The sequence below is a fragment of the Rhea pennata genome, chromosome 27 (genome assembly GCF_028389875.1).
Source record: "Rhea pennata isolate bPtePen1 chromosome 27, bPtePen1.pri, whole genome shotgun sequence".
NCBI classification, from domain to species: Eukaryota; Metazoa; Chordata; class Aves; order Rheiformes; family Rheidae; genus Rhea; species Rhea pennata.
In genome coordinates this window covers 2,930,087-2,945,595 of record NC_084689.1, presented here as the reverse complement: position 1 = coordinate 2,945,595, position 15,509 = coordinate 2,930,087, and the positions used below count along the sequence as shown (strand labels likewise).

Here is a 15,509-nt window from a genome sequence, read left to right as displayed (position 1 = left end):
GCCAAACCCCCTGTCATTTGTTCCCTTTGGTACTTGGGCAAAGGAGTTTGTCACTGACTGCAGAGATGGGTCCTGGCCATCTCCAGCTTTCTGTGAGTCTGTGCTCGAGGCCAGCACTCACCCCGGAGGAACCAGTGACAAATTACTGCTGCTGAAGGAAAAGTCAGCTGAGACACAGGAAAGTAGCAAGGATGTGGCCTCCTGCTTCAACACGGTGAGATCCAGGAGAGAGCTCAGTGGAGAGGGCTGAGAGGATCCTCCCTTCCTCTCACACCCGCTCCAGCAGAACTGAAACCTTCCCACTTCCATCAAGCAGGGATCCTCTGGGAGAAAAGGGGATTGTGGCCTCCTTGCAGCCAAAGCTGTTTGTTCCCCACTGAGCACTGCAGGCTGATGCTGGTAGGTTCTTGGACACCCTATTTTGGATCACAGATGCTTTCCTGGGGGGCGACTCAGTCCCATATCGCTGCTGTGCGGCTCTGGCGTGGTGGCTCTAGCCCCCAGCAACGAGAAGGAAATCAGGGTGCACCAGGATCCCCCTGCAAGCTCAGCAGGGAACAATTAAGGATCCGACTGATAAATACCAGTGCTTCCCCTGCGCTCAGGGCCAGGATCGGATCAAACTGCAGGGGATAAAGGAAGGCCACGGGGACGGGAGCTATTTGCCAGTTCTCTGAGCCGATGCGCTCCCTACCTCTCACGTAAAGGTTAGCAGGTGAAGAGTAGCGCACTCCCGCGCTGTTGCTGGCGACACATTCGTACTTCCCCTGGTCGGTCTCCTCACTGCTTTCAATCTGCAAGCCACCTGGGAAGAAAGAAGAAGATTGCAGCAAAGAGATGATCATCATTACTTCGTTTTATTTTTGTGAGCGAGAAAGGCATCGATTTCTTGCTTTTTCTTCCCCTTGGGCTAATACATATTGGTATGGTGCCTGGGAGCTTCGGGCTTTCAGCTCTGGCTGTACCGAGCCCTGCCAACATCGTAGCTGGTGTCTGTGCTCGGTGTCACGGCTGGACCCGCGTCCCAATAGAAAGAAGAGATTCAATATCCTCCTCTAAACTAGCTGTTACTCTGTACATTGGGACGATCAGCAAAAGTACCAAGTTTTGCAGCTTCTGCAATGCAGGCATTCTGCAATGGAACTCACAAAAGCCAACGCTGATAATCCACGTTATTGGGATCCCCAGAAACCCATCAGCAGGCAGTTGACCATGCATTGCTCAGTTTGAAGCAGGGACCGCACAGGCAAAAGCATTTGTCGCCCACTGCCCAGGACCCCTGGAGCACTCCGAGCACTGCCCGCTTGGTCCTGTGCCTCTCACAGGGAGCCTACGGGAGATACGGGTCAGTGCGAAAAACCTGTTACTGCCAGTGAATGGTTCCAGGGGGAAACTCCAAAAACGCTGTCCTGGAATTTCTAAATTGCATGTGTGGTTTATGCTGACTGGACCAAAAGGATTAAGGTCTTTCTTAAAGCTGCAAATTATTTTGGTCTACAAGAATATACCCAGAGCCCATACTAAGTACTCCTCTAAGCAGACATGCACAGACACGCAGCATGTAACTACATGGAAGAAAGCTGCCTCTTTTACCTCAGAAGGCTTCATCCCTGTAAAACCCCAGTTAAAATACATACTATATAAATAATTCAACAGACTATCAAATGTTTTATGCATTATAAGTGTATGATTACACTACAGATATGGACAGAGCTCACATGTGCTATGACTATTAACACCCAGCCCCGGAAAAAAACTAAGCAAAACAGAAAAAACAAACAATTCCAGCTCAGTGTAACATTATTGATTAAATCTTAAGTGAGAGAAGTGCAAATGATATGGTTGTTGCAGATACAGCCTCTTCAGGAAGGAAACCCAATGCATCCATGTGAGGAGGACACAGAGCTCGCATTCCTCAGTGTGTGCGTGGGTGGAAAAGGGTGTTGTGTGGGAAGACGTCAGGCTGCGAGGATATTCACGAGAGGGACGGGGTGTGATGGTGTAGCTCCTGCCAGGATCCTCCGTGTCTGGCAGCTCCCAATTGCAGAACGGATAGAATTAAAAAACCCACCTCCCCGCCCAAAACCACCAAACCAAACCAAACTCTCATCAAAAGAATCTGTTGGTATTTCAATCCAGCAGCAGAAGTTGAAACCCAACGGACTGAAACTTCACTCTGAGACTTCACAGCTGAGCAGTTTTCATACAGAATTAAACTCTAGCATTCTCTGTCATCTGAAAGCTCCACTGTGGTGGAGAGCTGTGTCAGGCAGGTTTTCCTAGAAGTTTTTGTTAATTTGGACAAATCTGTGGGTTGGTTCGACCAGCTCCAAACAGAGGCTTTATTTGGCTCACGAACATTGCTTGTTTGCGTGGGGAACGCGTGGGGAGACGAAGCCGCATTCCAGAGCAATAAGAAAACCGGCAAAGCCAGCCTGGCCTGCACTAGCTAGCTAAGGGTTTGCCCCTTTATTCTTGACCACTGCAGCTTTGTTGGTGAATGCAATGGTGCAAATCACAGTGCAGGGAATTCAGTGAGCTCTCAGCGCTGGTCATGAGCCAATACAGATGATGTGTGACAACAAATACCTCACCTACAGTACCTCTTATTGCTTTCACCTGCAGAGAATTATAGACCTTTAAATTTACAAGTGTAGATGAAGCCAAAGCAGGGTGTTCTGAGGGGCATGCACCCAATTCCTGCTGACTTTTCATGACAGCTCGAGGTCTAACATCCTCTTGGCTCTATTAAAGAGACAGTGCAGAAGCTACTTACCAAGAGTATCTTTCCTAGAAAAACCTAAGGGTAAGTGAGTAGAGAAGAAAGGGAAAGAAGGCTCTGAGGCCAAACAAATGAGTACACTGAGATGGTAAGTGCTGAAAATCTGACTGAACAAAGGACTAGAAACCTTTCACCACCACCAGTGGTTTGAGAGCACTTTGCACCAATCAAGAAAAGGCCCTAAGTATTTACCAAGCTTTGATAGCATTTAATGCCCAAGATAAACTTCAGTCTTTCACAGTCCTGGAGAGATTGGTTCTCAAAATTCTGCCATAAATCTGAAGCAGCAGAGCCTGAGATGTTATTAGAATAACAGTATCAGTATTAGCTAGTGCACCCAGCAAACGAAAGCAGACATTATAACCGTATATAAAATAAAGACGGGTATAATAAAAAATAAACAACCAGAGGTGAAGGAGGACAAGAAAACATAGCAACAACAGCAAGAATTTGGATTGCGCACAGGTCAATGAAACAGGAACTGAGTGGAGAGAGGTGTTTGGAGAGTGGGTGAGTGAGCGAGTTGGGGGTGTCTTACCTCGGATCGGTGTACCTTCTGCAAAGAAAACAAAGAAAAGAAGTGAAAAGACTGTAAAACCCCAAACATCTGGACTGCCCGTGGGAAAAGGACCTGAGCCAAGGAAGACAGTTCCCCATAGGATACTTCCTGCACTACCTCATTGTACGTTATACGGACAGACTGAAGAGGGTTCGGGTTACTCAAAGCAGGGAAGCCCTTTTTAAAGCAGTCCAATTCAGCTGGAAGTTTACAGAATCACCATCGCACTTGGCTTAAAAACTCTTGAGATTGGCTCCATTTTGTTGGTAAGAACAAAAAGAAAGTCTTCAAGTTCTCAGCTAACATTAATGTTTGCTTCTTGCAGAACATATGATAAACTTACATTTGTCTTCGTTACCACTGGGGGAAAGGATTGACATTACAACCACGTTACCCCAGTTAGGAAAAGAGACTTCCAAGTACCTTGCAACACATGAAGAGTTGCAGATTCTGATCTTAGCTCTGCTAGAGACTTCACAGCTCCAAACTTAAATTACTGACACAGATGCGTGTGGAATTTAATGCATGCTCTTATCAGGACCCTCAGTTATCCTCCAGTGGCTCCACACAGCACAGAGATTGAGGCCAGATGTTCTGCACAAAAGAAGCTCAAACTACTGCACAAGTGATAGGCAAAGAGGATACCTCTGGCAACTGCTCTGGAAGCCTCCCTAGTGCCAGCACTGGAGACAGTGTGCTTGGGGAGAGAAAACCCCTGCTATGCTTGCCTCCTGACTGCATCTCTTGGACTCTATTTATTTAAACCCCCTCCAGTTGTCTCTAGTGCCTGACATGAGTTTTCTGCCCAGGCAGGTCTCACAGATGAAAGGAAGTAACTTTGAGGCTGGTGAACCATGCCACACATGGGTAAAATCACTGTCCCCCCCCCCCCATTTGAACTCCTGAGGCTACAACCATCTTCCTTTGAAAACACAGCAGGTCCTTTTGCTCACATTGGCATTCAGACTTGTCACACAGCTTATTAAAGAAGGGCTTTTTTATTTGGTCGGTTGTTTTTTACCCCAATCCTGAGAACAGGGCAGACTCCGCAGACACTCGCTCCAAACTTTACCGCTTACAAGGGAGAGATGCAAGTGCTCCTCTGCAATCATACCACTGTCGTTCTGCAGTACCCTCCAGCCAGGGCAGGCACAGCTCGTTTTAAGTATCAGCATCCCCCTAGTGAATTACAGCAGTATTATTACCCCCACTTTGCTGACGGGGTAACTGAGGTAGAGATGAAGCAACTTGCCCAAGGTCCCAAAGGGAAGTCTGTGGCAGAGGCAAGACCAGGAGTCAAGGCCCCTGCGTGCCAATCTTCTGCCTGAACCACATGACAGTCCCTTCCCCCCTTATCCTTCGGCCCAGCCATCCTTCTTGTGCTGCGGTTCAATGCTCCATTTTCAGGATAGAAGGTAAAAATTTATTGATACTGATTACGGTTCACCTATATTTTTGGAAGGAGACAAGGGAAAAGAAGTGTTATAGTGTTAGGATATTAGATTCTAGTTATATTCAACTGCTAGTTAAGAGGTTAGGTTATTTGCTAGAGAAAAGTTAGCATCTAGTTAGGGTTAGGAACTAGCTAAGGTTAATAAAGCAGGCTGGTTAGCTCTCAGGACAGAGGTGGGAGAGAGAGCGCGTGAAAGAGAGAGAGGTGGGAGAAGCGTGTACTCGGGCAGATCTCCGCACCGGAGACGGCAGGAAGGTTTTAAAAAGCGAGAGAAAGACAGAGTAGCAGAGGGTTACAGATCAATTCAGTGGAAATAGAAACAGCCTCCGATACATCCTTCTGTTTCAAAACCGGAGCGAAAATCTGCCATCTGTGGCACAAATCTGGAAAAGGCTAATGGGAAAAGGGTAGAGGTGGGGAAGAGACCCCGACACCATCCGCTGCTCTAAAGCTGCTTTGGCCTCGGCTGAGCCTGGCCATTCCTGCGAAGGCTCACTCTAACTGACAGGAGAAACACACTCTACGTCAGGGCTGTGTAAGCATGGAGGACACGACTGCAGCCATCGCCTTCTTGTGTTAGCATAGGCTAGTGGGTCCCTGTTTCCTCTAAACATCAGCATTGCCCCTGGAAACGGGCTGACAGCAGCCCCAGTGCTCCTAGGAGCGAGCCAAGCCAAGCAATGCCACCCTGGTCTTTCCAGTTCTAACTCTGGCACATGGGACGTACAGGCGTGGAGCTAAAGGTGCTTTGCAACGCAGTCCATACCAGAGAGGAGGGGACAGAATTTGAATCAAAATAAGATCAAGTGACTTGAACGGCAAGAACAGTAGTTTGAAAGGCGGCAGGGACACAGATGGTAGATTTTCACTATTGGAGTTTCACATCTAACTAGCTTCATGTTCAATTTCGGGGCAGCAGGATTGTGCAGGAGAAGGATCTGAAACAAATTAATCTATTTTAAAAGTGCTCTGACAGGTCCTCTAAGATTTCCTAAGGACTGTTGGGGAGGCTTCTATGTTCACTAGCTGGCTTGCCTGGTGTCCTAACACTTCATGAGCAAACATCTTAGGCTCACCACTGTCCATGGCAGAAGCAAATAACCAGCTTTGTAGGAAAAATTAAAGAGGCAAGGGATCAAGATGGTGATCTTTCAAGTGAAAATCTGGGTTTCAGATGCCACATGCAGACTATTCGTATCGCCTTCCACAGCAGTCCAGGAAGAGGCAACCTGCCTTTTTAGGCAAGCTTTGAGCCCGGATGGCCACCTTCGAATTCAGCAACAGAGGCAAAGGCAGCTGACCCCAGAAAGCACTTGCCTCTGCCTTATAAAGGCCCAAGACAGTGCCAGGCTGAAAACCGCAGGCAAGTGTCCCCCTCTGCCACAGAAGACGGGATCTGCTCTTCCACAATCCCCTCCTCTGACTCTTCTCACACAGCGAGCTGCCTACAGACTCTCCAAGCCTTGAAAACAAGGAGAGGAGGAAGACATCATTGCCATGGCAATGACAGAAAACACATCCCCACCTTCTGTCAGGCCACATGTGAGAACATGTGTGTGCACTGCTCCTCTCCTGAGGGTGGAGAGCGCCTTCTATTCCAAACAAGCAAGCAATCATCAAGGGTCTTCTGCAATTTTAATCCTGGTTCCTGGCTGACAGCTGCAATTGCTACATCTCTAATAACAAAAGGGGACTTGGCGCAAGGAGGAAATGTGACTTGAGCTCTGCAGACAGCCTCCTGGTTTCCCAAGGGATGAAGACGATCTGGGGGAGGGGGATCAGAGGGGGAATGGGACATCTCCTTTTTCAACCTTTTCCAATAGCCAATGCCCTGAGATTTACAGTTGCAATTTGAAAACGCTGCACTCCCATCTCTCCCTTCAGAAAATGCCTGTAACTCTGTTAGATGTGAAACTCCAAGTCCTCCTGCAGGTGTGAACACAATTATCACAGTTCCAGGGTACAAGCTATTGTGTAATTGGGGAATTCCAGGACAACTGTTGCTAAGTTACAAAAAGAAAATCTATCCAATGTTAGGAGGTTAATATTTAGCTGTTATCTCTTTATATAGATATATTAATTAGGATGATTATTATTATTTTTGTAGCCTGCAATACCCCTGCGGAAGTTCATTAAGAGGGCAGAATATCCTTACTGAAGGAGTTAGTAGAAGAAATGCATAGCATGCATCTCAAAAAGCTGTTACAAAGGAATTAGTTTGAAGGGCAAGGGTTACAAATCTGGACATTAGCAGGTTTGGGGGGTTTTGTTCTGTTTTTTGTTTTTGTTTTTGTTTTTGTTTTTTTTTTTGCTTTTAAATTGAACAAACTTACCAAAGGTCTCTGAGTGTAAAAAATAGTGAAAAAAGAAAAAAGAAGAAATTAAGTTTGTTATAATCAGTTATTTGTATTTTTTATATATATATATATGTACACGTGTATATATATATATATATATAGCTATAATCAGTAATTTATGTTACAGAAAGCAGAAGACAACACACAAGACAAAAGGTTTCAGTGTTTCTATTATGTAAGAAGTTAGCCGCACGCCGCCTCCCGTCATCCCCCCCTAGGTGGCACGGCTGAGCAAAGGACGCCGGCTGCTACCTGGAATGCCCTGAGACAGCCTGTGCCAGAGCAAAGCAGCAACAGCCATTTCTCTTCCACCACCAAGACCACCTCAGCTCTTAGGCAACCTGGTTCTCTAAGGCTGAGATGTGCATAGGAGCCTAAGGAAGGCAGGGGCCTAGAACAGAGGTTCTCTCCATTTTCCTTTGGTTCACAACTTAGCTTTTCATTCAGTCAAAAGCCTCAAGCGTTAAAATACTTGCTTGAAAAATGTATTTGAAGATGTAGAGGAGGAGGAGAAGAAACACTGGATAGAGAAATGCCTCTATGGCTAATGTCGTATCACTTCTTGATGCAAATATAATGACCGTCTTCTCAGAGGTCCCTTATACTACCAGTGAAACACTGAGTTGCTTTAGTATAAATGAGAACCAAATCTGGACACAGCTACCCAATTTTGCAGAGCTTTGTGTATATGACGTTTCATTTGTACCATTTAGAATTTAATGAGCTAATTTGCATGTTTGCCACTAACTCACATATCAGTAAAAATTCAGTGCTAAACACCCTCCATAATAAAACAGCATGGATTCTGCTGCGATGACTTCATATCCATGGCAGAATTTGGGCAACTGGCTTGTCCTGGCTGCTCTATCAGACTGCGTCTTTCCCAGGCACCATCCAGGAACGATGCACAGTCAAGTCTTCACCACCCAAACAATTGCTGGCTTCTATGCCAAGTCTGTTAGCACAAAAGCACAGAGATAAAGCTGCAACTTAGGACCAGGGTCACTTCTCCTCCCTACACTCCTCTTCACAGAAGGATTATCAAACACCCAGCAGTTGCCTATAATCGTTAATCCCCAAGGAGCAGGCCTGGAGTCATACTGATGACCTGTGGGTGAAAGACTCCGAAGCTGATTAGCAGTGTCCTGAAGCATCCAATACCCTAATGTGTGCCAGAGCTACACTTCTGGCAGCAAAGTTTGTTTTCTGTAAAGATAAATGTGTTAAATTAAGTTCTGACACTAGCAGTACTCACATCATCAGCACTCAAACAGGTATCACCTTCCATACATATACTCAAGTTACAAACACGCACTTCAATCTGCTCTGCCTTGGTCTTAAACCAACTCCTTTCCACTGACCGAAATACTAACATAATACAGATGACCCTGATGTTAATGCATTTTCCACTTTCTCAGGCCTTTGCATCAGAGAACATGCAAGTTTTGACAGGCCACCAAAGCAGACACAAATCAGGAAGAGGACTCAGAAGTCCTGACCATCAGCCCTCTAACGTGACGAGGAGTCTGTACTCCCTTTCACAGCAGGGACAAAAGCAACAGGTTTATGCCCTTAAGGACAACAGAGATGCATCAGGCTTCTATCAGTTTACTAATTCAAAGCAGCTGTAAATGAGATTAATTCTTGGCAGGTATCTTCAGATCTGTCAGACGGGCCAAGGGCCTTTACCCTAAGGCTAACCAATTCATCGAAATAAAAATGCAGCACTGGCTTTTAAGGAAAACACTAGATCAAACCCAGTTAAGGAGTATAAAGGCATTCTATCAAGATGGTAAGTGTATTAAAAATAATCTGCCTGTATATTACTCACACTTCAGATCATGGTCACAGAGTGTGATATAATTCTAGTTTACCTCTCATTATTTATGCTGAGTGATTTTTTTTTTAATTTGCATTTGACTCAGCTTTCACAATAAAAAAGGCAGGTCAGTCTCATCAGTGTTTGAGCGATTCAGCAGTATATTCAGATTTAGACAAAGCAGCTTAAGAATCTGCATTTAAGTTTGCTTCGCTGAATAAGGATGCATTTGTGCAGGTATATAAAAGCTACACTGAATTGAGACTATAGTGAATCTTTATCACTGGTGGCTCACAGAACTAAAAATCTTTATGTAGACCCTTTGTCAAATATGGTAAGAGAAAAATCAGGTAGTTTTGTTCTCTGATGCCCAGATCCAGCATTATAAGAGTCAGAACTGATTATTTCAGAGACAGCAAAGGTCTGGGTAGAAGTAGTTGGATATCGCTTGACTGGCCAACTTGTAAAATGTCAGATACACACATAGCAACCCCAGTTGCTACATTGAAGCCTCTGCTCTCCCTTTCCTACAACAATGCTATTCCTTTGCCAAAAAAACTCTCTTAAAAATGCTCCGTCTTTGCCAAAGGAATGTTCTGAGTAGTTCAAGTGACTCTAGCACTTGCTAAGCCTAACCACACACATACTCTCCTCTAGACTGGGTCAAAGCAGTACTTAAAAGGATTACTTTTTCGTTTAGTTTTTGTCAGATATTAAAGGTTCCAAAGGTTGCTTCATATTTGCAGTTATCAGAGAGAAACTAGAGGCTTTTAAGTTGAGAAACGGAGGAACTTTATCAGTAGCAATCAAAGATAAATACACCTGTGTCCTTCTTGCGCACCAGACATGCACTCACACTGTGAACCAGGAGATTCAACAAGTATACAGTTCCTGAAATACGAATATTAAGAGATGTCACATTGACACACACACAAAAAACAAACAAACAAACAAAAACAAACAGAAGAGACAGATGGACAAGCAGATGGAAAAGACAAGAACTGACAAGAGCCACAGAGCTGGGGTACATCTGTTCATAGAGATCCACTCCGTGGGCACTGCTGGTGAGCACTGAGAGTTCACTCGTGAATGCTTAGAATTGCTCTCCAGCAATGACTGCAGGGACTTGATGCCAGAAAGATCCTGCAAGAGCTGTTCTTCAACTCTAGTGTTGAGGGCCTCAATCTACACCAACAGGGTCATGCTTCAACAATAAGAGGCTGCCTGAGCTGCAGACCCCATCCTGGGTGCATGAGGTCTAAAATGGCATTTGCTGTAGTAGTCTCTTTCTTCCTTACCCAGTTTTTGGTCCAAGGAGGAACCCGTCAGCCTCCTTCTGAATCCCAATTTTACCTGACCTGGAAGAGCACCATTACCCAGGAGAGCAGACTAGTTATGGTCCTCCTATATGGGAGCTAGCTTCCCCGCTGACAGTGTTTCCCATTTTGCTAACTAGGCAGCAGGGAAAGTCAGAAAGATAAGATGGAAGGGAAAATACTCCAACCACTCCTTGGGAAAGAACAGGAGTCCCAGAAATGAAGAAAAGCTAATGCCCCAGTCTGCTCCAGTGGGACCCATATATGTCAGCAGCCTTCTCCGTTTCAGAACCCTCCAGGCATTCTCTTTAAGGACCTTACCGGATCTCAGCTGTTTTATTCTCCCATTGCTGGCGCTGGGGTCGACAGGCAGGAAATCTTTAAACCAGGTGATCTCTGGGTCTGGGTTCCCACTGGCTGCACAGAGCATTGTGGCCGTTCGTGTCCGCTCCACCACTTTCAGCTGGGGTCCCATATCAATGTTTGGGAAGCCGGGAGGTAACTGATCCTCTGAAGGGTTAAAGAACAAATGAAGAGTAGTTAAACATGTATTAGGGTTCTGGGCAGGTGAAGTTTAGTGGAATACCCTGAAGAAAGCATCAAGCAGACTTGCTGTCCAGGACTCTGTGCAATGCAATCAAAAACAAGGCTACAGTGAATGGTCCATAGATGGCCTGTGAAAATACAGTAAACAGTCCAATTTACTAGCTTGCGCATTTGTGTGACTCTAATATTTCACAAGAAAATTCTACAGTTAAACGCAATCTGTCAGTCCAAAAACTTTTGGGCAGGAGCACAGTCGTCGTAAAGTTTCTCCAGATCCTGCACCAAACCCCTCTGCTCGTTAAGTGACTTGCACTTGTTTTTATAGCAGAAGCTGTGCACACTATGACCAAGATCCCTGCGCTGCCGAGTACAGTCTATACAAGTCACATCTGAAAGGAACAATTCCTCTTTCCCCTCCAAACCCTACGGTACGGAAACTAACCGCGCAAGAGAAATAACGAAAGTGACTTTGTGAAAAGGCTTGTCAAACACACAGTGGAAACTAGGAGAGAAAGGAGAGGAAAATATCACCCAGCTGCAGTTACCAGAGGGGACACACATAACAACAATAAGCCAAGTGCTGTCAGACAGGGTGTGATTTTTAGATTTATTAACTCAGAGTGCTGCTGCCCTAGAAGAAGAGGGATGTCGCACCAGCCTAGAAGACAGCTCAACAGAGCTTCCTGCTTCTTCTCAATCTTGCCTTTGCCTTCACCAATGATGGCGAGGTGGGCAATCCTAACTGATGTTGACTAATCTGTGATAACTAATATAAAACCCCAGTGTTTCCTCCAGAATCTTTGTCATCACCTCCCAGCTCAATGGGAGAGCACTGTTTTGGGTTGGCTGATGCAGCTCAGGAACATGCCATGGTTTCCAGGATGCACCTCTGGGGGAGGGCAGCTGGGAAGGAAGCTGCAGAAACCACGGAGAGAGCTCACCGGGAGTGTCTGTCATTTCAAATGATGAATGCTGAAGAATCCCAGCCTCAGGAACCTGGGATCGAATCTATCCCAAAAGTGGGTGAAGGAACACAAGGGGAGTAACACAGAGGGGTTTGAAAGGGTGGGATTTTTCAAAAAGCGACAGTCCCCCACTGAAACCAATGGGAGCTCTTGCAATGGCTGCAGAGAAGGGCTGGGAACTCCTGCTTTGGTGCTCGTCACCAACTGCAAACGTTACCAGAGCTCGTTTCGTACTATTGGCACGCTGTGCGTCCAAAGTAACGGAGCCAAGCCACATACAGCTGAACCCAGGGACAGTGCAACAAAAGATGAAGCTTCGCTTTGGTGGTGCTGAGGACAGTGGGTGCGTTTTCTGTTGACAGCAAGGCAGGCTGGAGCTCTTTATAGACCAATACTGGGATCTGGCAATTCAAACACATGTGATTTGGGTGAGAGTTATTCCACGCTGCTGTGGCTCATGGTTAAACTTCTGAAATCCTGCGAAGCTCATCAGGGCAGAGTCAAAGGTTTGTGCAGTGCTTGGAAGCTACTCAAGGCTGAGAAATTCTTGTCTAGTACTGTTATTAGCAGTGCATAGCTACTGCAGGGAAGAAAAGGGTTTAAATGGCTCAATTGTGTGTTTGAAAATGTGCATTGTTTCCTTTCTCTGAGCATCTATGCAGAGTTAGAAAGGATCTATTGTGACTCACTGGAGAATGAACTGTATTAACCACACTTCTCTCCACATATCAAAGGAATCCGTCCATAAACAAAACACATACCATTTTATAACTGCTAAAGTAATACAGCTCCCTTAGTACGGACAACTTACAGCAGTATAAAGGGGTAGTCATTTTGGTGCATTTTAAGCATCTCTAAACCAGGGAAATGTATTCTAAATAGAGACACAGACATCTTTAACAAGGGACTGAACCAAACCTTTGAGTTCTGCCTTCACCAGGATGTGCTTGGGCATCGTAGGAGTCCCCAAACAGCACGTGCTCCTGCAGATTGTGCGTGCTGCAACACCCCAAGCCCTCTCAGGAGTGAGCTCAGGACAGAGGGACCCTCAGAACTGCTTTGCCTTTACACAGCTTTCAGCCAGGCTTTTCAAGTCTTCTCTTCCCTTCTCCTATTTAACCAGGCGGTGGTGTGTCGTTAAGGAGCCGCGGAGCCGCTGCCGCATTGGCTGCAGATGACATCATTATTGATTACTGCTTTCATCCTCCTCGCTGGTGATGCTGCTCCACCTGGCTCAGACCCGGGTCCGTTAATTTCACGAACCAATTAATCCACAGAGAGAATAGCCCTCTTGACTGGCAGGGTGTCTGTGCACGCACGTGCGTGTGTGTTAGGGGAGGCCTGGTACAACTATGATTACTGAGTGTTTCTAATTAAACAAAAATGTTAATCTTGCAGCACATTGTGCAGAATTCCTCTGAGTTTAATTAAAACAACTGCGACTAGAGGCGTGATCAGATTTGAGGATCAGATCAGCAGAGGAAGCAATCTCTGAATATCACATATTCCACTGATTCAAGTGCTCAGATTTCCTTCCTGCCAGGAAAGTGAAACTGTCTTCATCCCCTAACAATTGGATTCCCTGTAATAATGCAATTACAGTCTCAACTCAATCCCCACAAGACATGCACACACATGCCCTACTCTCCTCCCCCTCAATCCCCAAACACCAGCCCAAACCTGTTACCAAGTAAATAAATAAGGAATGGCTTGGATTGTGAATTCTCTTTCTAAAAGCAGCCCGGCCAATCGCGAGAAGAAAGACCCAAGATGCAAGCTGAAGCAGCTTGGAGGGCACATCTGGGCAGCTGCTTACCACTGAGAATCTTGCTATCCTATGCAGGCAAATATTTTCACGTGTTGCACTTGCCATATGAATAGATTCTCCCAAGCACCTTCTTCAAACCTGCTCTTGGACTATTTTAAAGACCTCCCCTGAGAAAAAGCTGTAACATTATCTCAAGGCCACTGAACAAAGTAGGGTAAGAAAGAGTGCAGGAAGAGGGAAGGAGGGAGGAAAGGAGAGAAGAGCACTTCAGCACTCATTTATAATAAATCCTACTGAAGGACATGGTCTGTGTTGGTTCATGGTGTGCCATGAACCAACCTGGGCGCATGCGCTGACACACACACAGTCATACGAATAAAGCAAATAGAGACACTGGTCCTCGCTGTTTTCTTGTCACTCTAGAAGGTGGCAGTTCTGTGTTTAGATAATTAGCTGCACTGGAAATGAGGATGATGAAGAAAGATAAAGAGGGTGTTGTTGCTGCTCTTTTTCCCACAGGGTGTGCTCAGTTGTTTAATAATTTAGAGGAGAAGGAGGGTGTGAGCATGTACTGACGCGCTATGTATTGAATGCAAACAGCTACAGTAAGGATGTTGTTGAAGAGAGGAGGAAGAATTTTCTGCCCTTCTCTGGAGATATGCAGCCCAGCTCATAGACGCTGGCTGGTCTCTGAGCAGTCAGTTATCCTCACTTCAAGGTGAGGAAAACAAGAACAAAGAGATGCAGCAGCTTGAGTAATGCTAGTTTTAAGTAGAATCAGGATCAAAATTAAACACTCCTAAATCTCATTCTTGCCCTTTTCATATAAGTTTATGACTACCTAAGCTGCCTCTGCCCCAACAGGTATCCCTACATTATATACTTTCCAAAATTAGATAAGCAGGTTCTTTCCATCAATATGTACATATCTATGTCTTAGTTAACTGTAATTACACTTCCCAAGACAATTTAAATACATGATAGAAATTAAAGTAACATGTTCTGTCTTTGATTCCATGTATTTTTATCTGAGAATTTTGCTACGAAAATATCTAAATAGCCTAGCAACGTTATTAAAAATTTGCATGGTTATAGACAATGAGCACGCTTTTGGAGATGTGTGTTGGACTTCACAACTGTGTAGGCAATACACTGCCTTCCAGACACTAACGTACCCCATGTACACTCCTTATAAAGGCATCTGAGTTAAGTCGCTCCAATATTATTCATCAGCTATAAAACTTATCTGCTTCAACTTGGCTTGATTTTCAGGTCATTGCAAGAACAACAAAACAAGTTTGAAGAAAGTGTGCCAAGAGTTTTTCAAGTAGTAAGGTAACATTTCAGAAGGGCCAGCTAAAGGCATGCTTCTGTAAGACCTGATGCTTTCTATTCAGCATCTAGAACTGATTTTTGTTTACTTTTTGCTAATCTAAAGCAAATAATCACACACACACAAAAAAAGCAGAGACTTTGCTAGGACTTTATAGTTGCCCATACCAGATGCTCCCTTTGAGTAGGAAACGTGTGAGAAAAATGTCAGGCCAGAACTGTTAGAGAAATGTATGAATACTTCATAAAAATAACAATAGGGAATCATATGAAAAGAAGTTCCGAAAGCCCATCCATAGCAGCCTGAATCATACACTGGTAATAACCACCACAGACTTTATACAAATAACAGCAGTTTTCCTCAATTTTCCAGAGTGCAGTAATCCTCCATAAAAAGACAGCATTGGCCAATATGCAGTGAGCTGCTGGGGCAAAGTGATTTTGTTCCATTACATTTAACCGGACCCAAGCATTGGTTTTAAGGGGATCAACGTGCAATTTTTGTTGCATTTACTAACCACTTACATAGGGTAACTGCTACGGAACACCCTCCGTCAACTTCAGGAAAGCAATGAGCTAAGCCTTGCCTGGCCCCAGCTTGAAATCCAGCCT

General features: G+C 45.1%; 1 protein-coding gene across 12 annotated transcripts in view; it reads right to left on the bottom strand.

The window, feature by feature from the left end:
* The window catches only part of PTPRS (protein tyrosine phosphatase receptor type S), a 139,037-nt gene that overhangs the window by 61,193 nt on the left and 62,335 nt on the right, over nucleotides 1-15,509 (bottom strand). For all 12 annotated transcript variants that reach the window (XM_062595962.1, XM_062595968.1, XM_062595966.1 and 9 more), the window contains 2 exons: nucleotides 10,608-10,796; nucleotides 695-805 (listed from right to left, as the gene is read on the bottom strand). In XM_062595962.1, coding sequence (XP_062451946.1) covers nucleotides 695-805; nucleotides 10,608-10,796 — 300 coding nt within the window. The remainder of the gene's footprint in view (nucleotides 1-694; nucleotides 806-10,607; nucleotides 10,797-15,509) is intronic.